This window comes from Rhineura floridana, chromosome 5, assembly GCF_030035675.1.
Source record: "Rhineura floridana isolate rRhiFlo1 chromosome 5, rRhiFlo1.hap2, whole genome shotgun sequence".
Taxonomy (NCBI): Eukaryota; Metazoa; Chordata; class Lepidosauria; order Squamata; family Rhineuridae; genus Rhineura; species Rhineura floridana.
Window position 1 is genome coordinate 42,719,910 of NC_084484.1, and position 13,400 is coordinate 42,733,309.

At 45.2% G+C, this 13,400-nt stretch overlaps 1 protein-coding gene across 7 annotated transcripts in view; it reads right to left on the minus strand.

Moving 5' to 3' along the window:
- DOCK9 (dedicator of cytokinesis 9) overlaps positions 1-13,400 on the minus strand; it is a 196,197-nt gene that overhangs the window by 26,014 nt on the left and 156,783 nt on the right. For all 7 annotated transcript variants that reach the window (XM_061626573.1, XM_061626569.1, XM_061626574.1 and 4 more), the window contains 3 exons: positions 10,843-10,956; positions 10,162-10,377; positions 2,452-2,509 (listed from right to left, as the gene is read on the minus strand). In XM_061626573.1, coding sequence (XP_061482557.1) covers positions 2,452-2,509; positions 10,162-10,377; positions 10,843-10,956 — 388 coding nt within the window. The remainder of the gene's footprint in view (positions 1-2,451; positions 2,510-10,161; positions 10,378-10,842; positions 10,957-13,400) is intronic.

The window sequence follows — 13,400 nt, forward strand, 5'->3', positions numbered from 1 at the left end:
AGACCTTTGTATAATTACATGACCACATTAATAAACCAATATTACTTCAGGCAGTGGCAGCACAAAAACCAGCTTCCCGTAAACTAAGCAGTCCAACTGACTACTATACTACAAAACATATTTATCGGAGAAAAGCTGGAATGATTCTGTAGTAACAAGAATAGATATGCTAGCAAGGAGATTTAGGCTACAATCCACCCCCCCCCCAATATGCTGGGCTGTGGGAGGTTTGGATTGCACAGAAGTATCACTTCACTCACTTCTGTTGGCTCAGCCAGCCTCCCACTGCCAATGGAGTGATGCTTCTGTCATTCTGCCAGCACAGACCTTCCCCTTCCACCTGATGAATGTGTGGGTGGAAGGCCTGCCAGCAGTATCCTTGTTAGAAGAGAGTCCCAAAACTGGGTGTTCCAAGCGTGGGGCTAAGACAGCCTGGGATCCAGGGGATCCCAAGCTGCTCTAACAGATAGTTCTGGGCAACTTCAGGCTTGACCAGGCCCAAATGCTGCACCAGACTAAAGCTGGAGCAGGGATTGGTCCCAAACTGCTTGCCAGATTGAGTGCCCAGGATGTAGCTCTGATGCTCTGCAGAGCCTCAGCAGCAGTAGGCTGGGACTACAATCTTAAACAGTACAGTATTTTAGGTAAAGATCTGACTAATCAGAAATAGAGATGGCAGAGATTTCCATTTATTTCAGAACTGAAACTGGAATTTTGAATAGATTGTATGCTCATTCTGCATTGCGAAGCAAGCATGGTGGCTGAGACCACAGTGGATTTTCCCCAGCACCAGATTTTTTGACAACGGATGCACATTTGTTTTTCCTGTAACCAACACCTGATGTGCTACCTTCAGCAGCAGCAGCCCCATCATTTCCTTTCTTCAAGTCCTGGTGAGATGTGCAGCGGCAGGCAGACTGGCAGCTTGCAGCCAGAGCCAAAAAGGGGTGTGTGGCGATTCAGTCCAGAAGGCACCCACCCTTTCCCTCCCCCCTCGCAGCAGAGCTGCTTTGCCCAATAGCAAGGTTTCTCTCTTCCTCTGCTTCGTCCCTTTCTGGGCAGACGAAAGGCACAACCAGGCAGGGCTCCTTTGCTTCACTCCCCAATCGGAGAAAGTCTGCAGTGAAAACAGAAACTGAGGTTGCGCAAAGCCCTGTCAGAGATGGGCAGAAAGGGCGGCAGTGGTGGTGGTGGCTGCTGTTCCTGGCAGCATCCCCAGAAAAGTCCAGGAGGAAAAAGGGTTGTGAGGCACTTCACACCAACCTGGATTCAAGTTCTCAGACAGACCCTCCCAAAGAGAGACGGAGAGATTTCTCGGGTGGAGGAGGAGGCAGCCTTGTTCCTTCTGTGGGCAAGCCAGTGATTTTTCTTCTCCTCTTCTCAGGAGTCGTGTTGACAACATGCGGCTTCTTCCCTTTACCAGTTGACTTGGAAAGCAGGCTCAAGGCTTCTCCGCAGCCCTTCGGCTTGCTCCAGCACCTCCCTTGACGGATGGGGTTTGCTTCAGATGGGCAGTGTGCATGTGTATGTGTGTGGGATTGAATTGGATCGGATTAATGAGTAAGTTGGCAGAAACAAGCAGGCACAGGATGGAATGGTCTGCTGGTCCGCAGGAACTGGTTCAAGCTTGGGAAGCAGAAGTGGATCCCACCTCTAATCAGGAACCATATTCCTGGATTTCTGAACCACAGGACAGGTCTACTAATTACAAGGAGTTTTGCAGCTTAACAGCAAGCATGTCTATTCTCACAAACTTGGTGTTTTCAAAGCCTGAGACGAAACACTGGAGAATGGGAGAGTCTCTTACATATGATTACTAATTTATAATTACTGCTCAGGTTGGCATTCGAGGGAATTATCTCTAGGAACCTGTGAGGGGCCTTCAGAGCAAATTGTATGGGAGCTCCTTAAATGTCATAACAGTGTTATAGAAGCTGCTTTTCTGAGGGTTCATCCCGTGATGCTGATATACTTAAAAGACTCACCAGCATGACAGACAGGCCAATTGTACAGCTCTTACCATGCAATCACTGAATAGCCAAAATTATAGTGAAAATTAAAAGAAGGAGGTACAAGAACAGAACCATAAGTACTGCCCTAAGGCTAGGATAAAATGATAACAAACATTCTGAGTGACAGTTTAAAGGATGGAGTGTGATGAGAATGCTTTATATCTTCCTTTCTGTGTTTTACTTATTTCTTATTATATTTCTGTAAAGATTTTACTGCTAAATTTTCCAGAAACAATAATTTATTAATTTAATTCATATTTATTAAAATATTTTTGTACCTTCATCCACATGGATGCCAGGGTGATATGCAACATGCGTGATTAAGATTAACTACACCAAGCACAAATACAAAAAAAAAATAAAGCAGACTAGTGGACAGCCACTTAAAATAGCAGAATAAAATGCCTCAACAATAATAGAATAGCTGTGTGATACATACCTTTTCGTAGAAGATACTCTGCTACTAGAGCTGTTACATGGACATAACACATTGCTGCCTAAAATATGAACAAAAGCAACCATTACTATACACTTCTTGTTGTGACAAAGTTCTGCATATACCTTAAGCAACAATTTCTAATTTCTGTTGGCACACTTTCTTCAACCTCTTTAATACGTGTGTGATCGATTTATGCAATTATCTCCCGTTTTAAGAACAGGCAAGAACATAAAAAGCAGTATGTTCCTGAATTTACAATGAATATGAAATTATACATGTGCATGAATACTACTATAGCAGATGCAGTAGTTAAACAAGTAAGGTTACAAACAGTTCAATTCAGATGCCACATTTGCTATAAAATGTGCTACAGACTTAGCATGGTACTTCCTTTCGCTTTCTCCCATACAAATTTGCTGTTCCCTGTCATGATTTGCTATTACCATTTTTAGTCCTGATTCAGAAATAATGGCAAACTAATGCTAACCAGAACTGCCCAAAACTATGGTTCACAGACCTACCTTTAAAACAAGTTTCACATAAGACATTTGGTCTTACTGTAAAACGGTTTTCTATGTGCAAGTCAAAAGCTGATCTCAGGTGGGTAGCTAGCTCCACCTATCAGTTGAAGGCAGAAGAGAGCTAATAGATTTTTTTCTTATTATGAGGACTTCCTCCTCTGCACAGTTCCTTACTTCAGTTCTTAATAACAAGCCAACCAACATGTAGAAAAAGGAATAGAAACCACAGAAAATGAAACAGGAGACAACAGCACTCATCCGCTCTGTGCTGTAGGCCTAGGATGAAATATAGTGGGAGTGGCCCTGAGATCAGCTTTTGACATGCACAGAGAAAACTGTTTTACAGTAAGACCAAATGTCTTATGTGAAACTTGTTTTAAAGGTAGGTCTGTGAACCATGGAAAAGCTGATCTCAGGTGGGACATACCAAAGCTGACCCATGTAGGGTGGGAACCTCGCTGGGCTGAGTATACTAGTGGTCTGAAAGGATGTGCTGTAGCACTCTTCTCCCAAAGACTGCCTCTGCTGAGGCATACGTGTTAATCTTATACTGCTTAATAAACATATTAGGTGTGGCCCAAGTGGCTGCTCTACAAATCGCTGTGAGCGATGCATTGCGTGAAAATGCCACTGATGTGGCTGCTGCCCTCGTTGAGCGTGCCACTATCTTAACCGGCAGGGCCAACTTTAGTGAGTAGGCCAGTGTGATACATGCCTTGATTCACCTAGTGAGCGTGGATGAAGACATCATCTTTCCTAATGAGACTGGGTGAAAGGACACAAACTATCTGTCTGACGTAGGTGTTTTGTTTTAGAGATGAATACTTTCAGGGCTCTACGCACATCCAGCGAATGCCAAGCTTTCTCTGTGGGGTGGACAGGGTTAGGACAAAAAGAAGGCAGCACTAGCTTTTGCTGACAGTGAAAGGAAGACAGTACTTTAGGATGAAAGGAAGGAAGAGTACGCAGAACCACTCTATCTTTATGAAACACACAGAAATTCCTATCGACAGACAGGGCATTCAGCTCAGACACTCTACGGGCCGAAGTAATGGCCACAACAAACAATAGCTTAAAGGATAGGAAGCGTATAGAAATTTGACTTAGGAGTTCAAACGCGGGCTTCTGTAGGGCTATTAACACCTTGTGTAGGTCCCAAGTTGGGTAACGATGGATTGTAGGAGGTGCTAATGCTGTTGCCCCACGAAGAAAGCGCTTGAGTAATGGGTGAGATCCAAGCGGTTTCTCAGATGTGGACAGAACTGCTGAAAGGGCTGAAGCCTGATGTCTAAGAGTGTTTGACCTAAGACCTAAGGATAAGCCATCTTGTAGGAAGCAGGGGATCTCATTGGTACCTGCTTTCCTTGGGATCAAACCCTTCTTTTGAGACCATGATGAGAAGGCTTTCCATGTAGTCTCATATATTCTAATTGTGGAAGGGCGTCTTGAGGCCATAATACTTTCCACCACCTAAGAACATAAGAAGAGCCTGCTGGATCAGGCCAGTGGCCCATCTAGTCCAGCATCCTGTTCTCACAGTGGCCAACCAGGTGCCTGGGGGAAGCCCGCAAGCAGGACCCGAGTGCAAGAACACTCTCCCCTCCTGAGGCTTCCGGCAACTGGTTTCCAGAAGCATGCTGCCTCCGACTAGGGTGGCACAGCACAGCCATCATGGCTAGTAGCCATTGATAGCCCTGTCCTCCATGAATTTGTCTAATCTTCTTTTAAAGCCATCCAAGCTGGTGGCCATTACCTGAGGTGGGATGCCTCTTTTTAAGAGACGTCACCTCTCAGTCTCCAGACATGAAGCACCAACCACCCTGGGTCTGGGTGGTGAAGCTTTCCCTGCAACAACAGGTCTTCCCAGAGGGGAACTTGTTACGGGGGATCGATCAACAGTTTGAGTAGTTCCGGGAACCAGGGTCTCCTGGGCCACCAAGGAGCTATTAGTAGAACTGTTGCCCTTTCAGCCTGGATCTTTTGAAGTACCCTGGGTATGATTGGAATTGGTGGGAAGGTGTAGAGTTGTCCTTGAGGCCACTGGGATGTCAGACCATCTATGCCTTCCGCCTCTGGTGTCACGTATCTGGAGAAAAATCTTTTTACCTGGTGGCTGAGGTGAGTGAAAAATAGGTCCACGTCGACTCTGCCAAAGTGTCTCACAATTTCCTGGAAGATTATTGGATGAAGCTTCCATTCTCCCTGATGTACCTTCTGTCTGCTGAGCCAATCCGCTTGGCAGTTGTCCTCCCCCTTGAGGTATTCCGCAAGGATTGAGTCCACATGTGTCTCCGCCCACTGAAATAGTAAGGCAGCTTCCTTCTGTAGTTGTGGGGAGCGAGTGCCTCCCTGATGATTCAAATGACATTTGGCTGATACGTTGTCTGTCCTGACCAGCACTGCCCCTAACCTTCTGCTGTTCGCAAAGTGCCCCAGTGCCAGTCGAACTGCATGGAGTTCCAGGAGATTGATTGGAAGTGCCAACTCCTGTGGAGACCATGTCCCTTGTACCATCTGGCTGTTGCAAATGGCTCCCTAGCTGGTCAGGCTGGCATCTGAGGTGAACAGGGTCAGTGGTGGGTCCTGGAATGGCCCTGCCTTTAGTAGGTTTGGTTCGTGAGTCCACCAGAGGAGAGAGCGACAGACAGCTGGTGATAGTGCCACCTTCCAGTGACGCCTGGCTGCAATGTTATTCTGAAAAGGTAGAAGTGCCCACTGGAGTGGTCGGGAGTGCTGACGGGTCCATGGGGTAGTTGAGTAGGTTGAGACCATCAACCCCAAGACACCTGCCCGATGCATAAGATCTGCTGATGGTGAAGATAAGAGCAGAGTGACAGCTGTAATTATCTTGTGCACTCTGTCCTGTGCTAATATTATGAGTCCTTGCTGCGAGTCTATGGTGGCCCCCAAATGTATTATACGGTGTGTTGGAAAAAGCTGGCTCTTGGATTGGTTGACGAGGAAACCGTGGTCCTTGAGGCATGCTAGGGTGAGGTGCAGATCTTCCCAAGCCTTGTGGAGGGAAGGAGACCAGAGTAGAAAGTCATCTAGGTAAGGAAAGACATGGACCCCCTGCATCCTGAGGTGTGCCACCAGAGGAACCACGATCTTTGTGAATACCCTGGGGGCAGACGCCAGACCAAAGGGCATGGCCCTGAACTGGAAATGATCCTCCCCCACCGCAAAGCAAATGTCTGTGGGGTGGAAAAATAGGAATATGTAAATAGGCTTCCTTCAGATCGATGGATGAGAGAAAATCTCCCTTTCTCAATGCCTCCTTGATTGATAGCAAAGTCTCCATGCAGAACCTGCAGTATGTTATGAACTGATTTAAGTTCTTTAAATCAAGTATCGCCCTGAAGGATCCGCCTGTTTTCATGACGGTGAAGAATATAGAGTAGTTTCCTGAAAACCTCTCGCTTATTGGGACAGGTTCTATTGCTGCAATCTGCAAAAGGTGGGCAATTGCTGGTAGAGTCCTTTCCTATTTGTCTGGAGACATTGAGAGAGGGGAGGGGATGAAGTTGGATGGAGGAAGGGAGATGAATTCCAGTCTCAGACCGTATTGGACAGTGTGCAGAACCCATTGGTTGGAAGACGTTTCCCTCCATCAGTGGGCAAAGTGTTGAAGGTTTCCTCCCACCTGCGGGGCCCTGGCATCAGAACTGATGCTTATTCCCTCGAGACTGAGATCCAAAACCTGATCTGTTGGGGAAAGGTTGTTTGTCTTTAGTCTGGGTACATTGCCTATTCCAGAAGGGATGGCTAGCATGGGTATCCATTGCTCTTCCAAATGCCCTGGAATCTGAGAAGGCAAATAAGTACGGAAAGGTCTCATAAAGAATTTCTTAGGATCTCGTTTCTTGGCAGAAGGCATAGCTTTCTTCTTTTCCTTCGATTCCAAGACTCCAGCTAGAGCGTCATCACCAAATAGTTTGCCACCCACATAAGGCTCAGATGAGAGATTAGAGCGGGCTGCAGTATCCACCTCCCAATGTTGCAACCACAAGGTCCTTCGAGTGAAAACACTCGCTGCTAAAGACCTTGCCGAAAACTGCATGGCATCCATCGATGCATCTACCATAAAGGTCACTGCTCTTGAAATTTTTAGAAGAGACTTCTGGGTTCGAGCCAGATCCTGCTGTGGGCCATCCAAAGGGTCCTCCAGCCATAGCAGGGGCGCTCTTGCGAAGACAGAGGAGGGTCTCTGATGGAGAGCTCACTGGCCTCATGAATTCTCCTAAGGCCTAAATCCAGCTTGCGTTCTGATGCATTCTTGAGGTGAGCATCCAAATCTTTCGGGTTCAAGGATGGATTTAGTAAATTGACGATGGGAGCATCTACTATTGGGACCTTGAATTGGTCCATGATGTGCTGTTCCAACATATAGTATTTGTTGGCAGTTGCTACAGATTTCTTGAACTGCAGCGGGACATCATATTCAGACTTGATCACTTTAGGAAGTAGTGATGGAAGTTTTAGCACCCTTGACTTGGGTTGCGGGTCTGGACACAACACCAAAATTCTGGATGTTGGGGGAGCTGGGGGATCCTCCGGAGAATTTAGACTGAGAGCTTCCATTGCCTTGCACAGGAATGGAAGGAAATGAGCCTCCTGGTAAATCCTATTGGTTACTACCTCCTCAGACTCCTAATCTCCACTCCATTCTCCCTCATCGAGGACAATCAACTTGTTGTCAGGGTCAACAGTTGCCTCATCCAGCAGGTGAGTATGTCTGCCTTGAGAGGTGGCATAAGGGTCAGGTGACGCACTGTCCTGTGGATGGCGTGTGTGTGAAGGAGAGCGGACTGTGGCTTGGCCCTGCACCCTTTGCGATGTTGACGATGGCAGAGCAGGTGCAGCTGTGGCAGTGTCCTGTGAAGGCTGTTGCACAGGAACTCCTGATGCAGAGATCCCTAGCAAGATTCATTAGCAGGGAATCCTTCAGTTGTTCCTTCAATTGTTGCAGCATGTGCGCTGACAGTTGCAACTGCAGAGGCTGAGCATGAGAAAAATGTGGGATGTGCACCCCCCCCCCGTATTTCAGATGCTGGACGCGAAGAGGAGGAAAGCTTGGATGCTTCTCCCCTAGCCTCCTGTAGTGCTTTGTGAGACTCAGGTGCCTCAATAAAGCCTGTGAAGTCCCCAGGATAAGATGTTGCAGAAAAAAATGTATCTAATGTGGGCTGGAGCTGGATGCCTTCCTCCTCAGATAGGGATTCTTGGTCCCTGTGTGCCTTGCATATGACGCTGTGAGCATCCATTTCTGCAGCCCCCTGTGGATATTCAAGCCTTTGTCTGTCGTGACTGGTTCCTCTATTCTTCTTAAGAACCAGTCCTTATGAAGCCACCCTGCCCGCTACAATACACGCCTCAGCCATGCCTGTAGGTAGAGGGGAGGGTTTGGGCTGCCTCTATGGCCTGTTCAGGTAATGGCGGCGGCTCAACTTCCATTCTGAGCAGAGGCAGGAGTGGCTTATGCTTTTTTGAAGTATTTTCCAATTTGCATGTTGCTTTCCCCATGGGAGCAAACCACGCTGCGGGTCTTATGGGGGCTGAGTGCTTCAACAGTAGCTGTGCGTTATGCTTGGGTGCCATGGGGGGAGGAAGGGCCAATCGCGCTTCCGCACGTCTAGCGGGCCCCACTGAGGCCTTCCACGGGAGGCCTCCTTCGGCGCCCTGAGTGAGCGTGACAAATAGGCTTCCTTGTTCCTTCCAGGGATTTGGAAGGCCATTCAGGCATTTACCGCCAAGGTTGCTAAGCCGCGACTAAGATAACGAGGCTTGTGGGGGGGTGCTGGATCCCATGAAGGAGACAGGCTGGTCTCAAACAGGAGGAGTGGGGTGCCTGCTTCGTGGAAACTGAAAGTAAAAAACCCTAAGCCCCCTCTTTTTTTTAAATAAAGTGCCTAAGCAAGAAATACAGTGGGAAAGGAAAAACAGAGACAAACAACTGAAAGACACAAAACTATACAGGCCTGAACCACAGAGCAGAGAGAAAACAACCGATCTTGGTGGAAGGCAGAAGAGAACTGAAGTAAGGAGCTGTGCAGAGGAGGAAGTCCTCGTAAGAAGAAAAAAATCTATTAGTACTCTTCTGCCTTCAACCAATAGGTGGAGCTAGCTACCCACCTGGATCAGCTTTTCCATGCACAGGCGAACAGCAATTCAAATCTGGCAGCAATGAAAGATAGAGTCGATTCTGATTTGATGAGATCCAAAAACTATAGTAAACCACAGAACTGTGGGGAAACCTGTGCTTAAGAGGAAACAAATCTGCAGTTCTGTTCCCAATATTCAAATCAAGGTTTGGAGATCAAGCAACATGATGTATGAATTAAACCACCAAATCACTGTTATAGCTGAATGCATCTTTGTGTTACAACTGATCAAGTTGATTTTTCTCCCAAATAATTATTGTAATGACAATATCTCAAATATTTTTTAAGTTTAAAAAGGGAGGGCAGGGGCAGGAGAACTGGAGCCTTCCACAGAAGACTTGATGTTTGGGCTCTCTGGGCCATCTCCTAATGCTGCCCTTACCTTGGATTAGTCATGCTGCATCCCTTTTGCTTTCCTGGCTTTTGCTCCTTTTAAATGTAGTGCCCTCCTTTTCCTCATTTGCCCCTATTTCAATTTAATACAATTGGAGATAGTAACACGTGATTTTGTTCAAGTTCTGTAATGTCATTGCATCAGCAGTAGCGACATAACCTCAAACTCATGCAGGCTGTCACAGCCAATAAAATTGAATAGTATAGGCAAATAGAGTCAAGGAGAGTAAGAGCAAAGACAAAAGAAAACAAGGTGCTGAGAAGAACAGCATACAAATAATTTGAATGTGCTAACAACTGGGAACTTTCAAAACTCACAAAAATGAGCACAATGAGTTTAAGCACTAGTTTCACCTCAGTGCTAAAAGTTACTACACTGGAAGAATGTTTTAAAATAAACGTCACAAAAAAATTGATAGCTATCCTAGCACACTACAGTTTACTGTTTCCAAAGGAAATAGGACATAGCAAATCCAAACATTGTGAGATTTGCCACCTGCACATTTTTTTGTTGTTTAAAAAAGGAAATAATTAAGTGTATGGGTCTTTATTAAAACTTTTCAAATGTTTAGTACAATAGTAGCACACACTTGCACAGTCACTTTTAAAAGTAGATTATTTTGTGTTTTGCTTACCTCTGAAAGATCTCCATTTTTAACATGAATTCTTGCCATGCTATCCAACCATGTCTTCCTCAGTTCAGGTGTACTGGCATAAGACTTTGCCAAACTGTATTGAAGATCCACAAGCATTTCTGGATCATTCTCATGCTCCTTCATTTGTGCTGTAGCCATCAGGACTGTACGGATGCGTTTTGTCAAATCCTTTACATCAGAAGGGAATGTAGTGTGCTGTAATGTGAAAGAGTGGTAGGAAATGCACAGTGAGCTCCACAAGGGGGACAAAGCAGTGGGAAACTAAACTGTATCCATCCGGTCCATGAGCTGCTGCTTCACATTCCCTTCATGAATAATCAAGAAGTTTGAAAGAGGATTCAAGTTGTGTGGACTACTCCTTAGAATCCTACCCACAGGAATGTGTCCTTGTCTATTAGTTGCGTCCTTTCCTGTTAATGTTGAACATCACACATTTGACATTTTCAATAAGACTTCATCAAGATTCCTTTTATGGAATCTTATATATTTCTTATCCTATAGGCCTTTTTTGTACAATTTGTTCTCTGCTTGTATAGTACTGTAGCCTTCTGTTGGTTGATCTGTAAGGGCTATTTTTGTGTTGTGGCCATGGGAATGAAGCTGATGATCAGGACCCTTCTTTATAATTTCATAGCAAAATGGGAAAAAGCTACTACAAACCTTAGTAAGTCTATCACTGTTAGCATAGTTATTGATGATGGAAAGAGACTGCTGAAATCTGGTTCCTCCAATTCCAACAACGTCTGCAATCAACTGACTCACAGAAATGATAACCTTGTAAACAAGCAGAAACATAATTTTCAACTGTTCAAAGATTTCAGCTTGGAAGTATATCTGCACTAGAAATTAAACACTTGGACTTTTAATACCATTCTGCATTATAGAAGTTTCATTCCCTTCTTCAACTTCCATTGATACATGATACAGTATATAATTAATATTACAAATGAACTTTAAATAATGAACCTGCGTTCAAAATCTGCTTTTTCCCTGCTGCTTAGGCCTGCATTTTGAAAAGGTAGTTATCACATTGCCCATGTGTAATCAAATTTACTTGCTGGATAATTTGCCTCTTAATGTCTTTAAATTACTCTTACATTACTTGAAGGAGATCAAAGAGTGGGGAGAACAAAACAAAAAGATTGTGAAGAGCTCCAAAAGGACTTCTCCAAACTGAGCAAATGGGTGGTAATATGGCAAATGTAATTTAATGCGAGCAAGAGTAAAGTGATGCCAAGTCAGGGCAAAAAATCTTAATTTCATATATATGTTCATGGGGTCTGAACTGGCGATGAATGACCAGGAATGAGACCTTGGGGTCATAGCAGATTTCTCAATGAAGATGTCGACCCACTGTGTGGCAGCTGTGAAAAAGGCAAATTCCATGCTAGGGATCATTAGGGAAGATATTGAAAATAAAACTGCTGATGATATGATGCTGTTATACAAATCTATGGTGCGGCTACATTTGGAACACTGTGTACAGTTCTGGTCACCTCACCTCAAAAAGGATATTGTAGAGTTGGAAAAGGTTCAAAAAACAGCAACCAAAATGATCAAAGGGATGGAGCAACTTTCCTATGAAGAAAGGTTGCGGCATTTGGAGCTTTTTAGTTTAAAGAAAAGGCGAGTAAGAGGTGACATGATAGCAATGTATAAAATTATGCATGGCATGGAGAGAGAGGATAGTTTTTCTTCCTCTCTCATAACACTAGAACTTGTGGAGATCCAATGAAGCTGAATGCTGGAAGACTGAGGACAAATCAAAGTACTCCACACAGAACATAGTTAAACTATGGATCCTGCTGTCAGAGGAGACAGTAACGGCCACCAACTTGGACAGCTTTAAAAGAGGATTAGACTAATTCACGGAGGGTAAGGCTATCAAAGGCTAATTTGATGGCTATGCTTCTGAATACCAGTTGCTGGAAACCACAGAGGGACAGAGTGCTCTTGCACTCACGTCCAGCTTGCAGGCTTCCATGGGCATCTAGTTGGCTACTGGCGTGATCCAGCAGGCTCTTCCTATGTTATTATGTGAAAGATAGACGGGCTCTCCAAATGAGATGCAATTTTTTTTTAAAAAAATGCTTAAATGAAAATCAAGTAAGTTCCTGCTCTCCTCAACATGTTTGGTCTTAAACCATGAATGGCCTTAATCTAGAAGTTGAGACTTCTCCCCTCAGATATCAGCTTGACATGGACAGCCTTCCTTTCAATGAGAAAACCCCATTCTGGGTTTCTGCTCTGAGTTTGGGATCAAATTGGCCTTGGTCACCCTGAAACATGACCTTTATCAGAGAGAGATGGGGTGTGTGCTCTTGCTTGATCTTTAAGCCACTTTTGATAACTTCAACCATGGTATCCTGCAGGGATCGATGTTGAGGGTACTGTACTTCAGTGGTTCTGCTCCTACCTATGGGGAAAGTTTCAGAGAGTAGCACTGCTGGACTATACTTCAGCCTCCTGGCAATTATGCTGTGGGACACTACAAGGTATCATCTTATCCCCAGTGCTATTTAAAATCCATATGAAACCACTGAGAGTAGTCATTACAAGAAGATGTCATCAATACAGGGATGACATCCAGCTCTATTTCTCTGTGACATCTGAATCAGGTGTGGCCATGTGGGTCCTAGGATCAATGCCAGGATGCAATGATGGGCTGGATGAAGGCCAATAAACTGAGAGTGTATTCTGGCAAAATGGAAGCCTGGTGAGTGGGTGCTTCCCAAGTCTAGAAGATAAGGTTAGTTATCTGTTCTGGGCAGCGATGCACTCCCTCTAGAGGATCAGGTACACAGTTTGGGGGTACTCCTGGATCCATCTTTGTCACTGGAAGCCCAAGTGACCTCAATGGCTCAGAGTGCCTTTTGCCAGGTTTGGCTGATACACTAGCTACAACTGTCCCTGGACAATGATATGGTGGTCCAAGCACTGGTAATCTCAAGGTTGCACTACTGCAATGTGCTGTATGTGGGACTGCCCTTGAGGTTGGTTTGGAAGCTATGCTGGTGCAGAACAGAGTAGGGCTGAGTACAGCAATCTATAACACCACTTTTAAAAGAATTGCACTGGCTGCCCATTCCCCACTTTAGGGTTTTGCCCAGTCACTGAAGACACCTCCTGGTGGCACCACATACTCTTGAGGTCTGCTTCATAGTTATTCGGAGCACAGCATTTAGCATGGTGCCACCCATTATGTGAAACATCCTTTC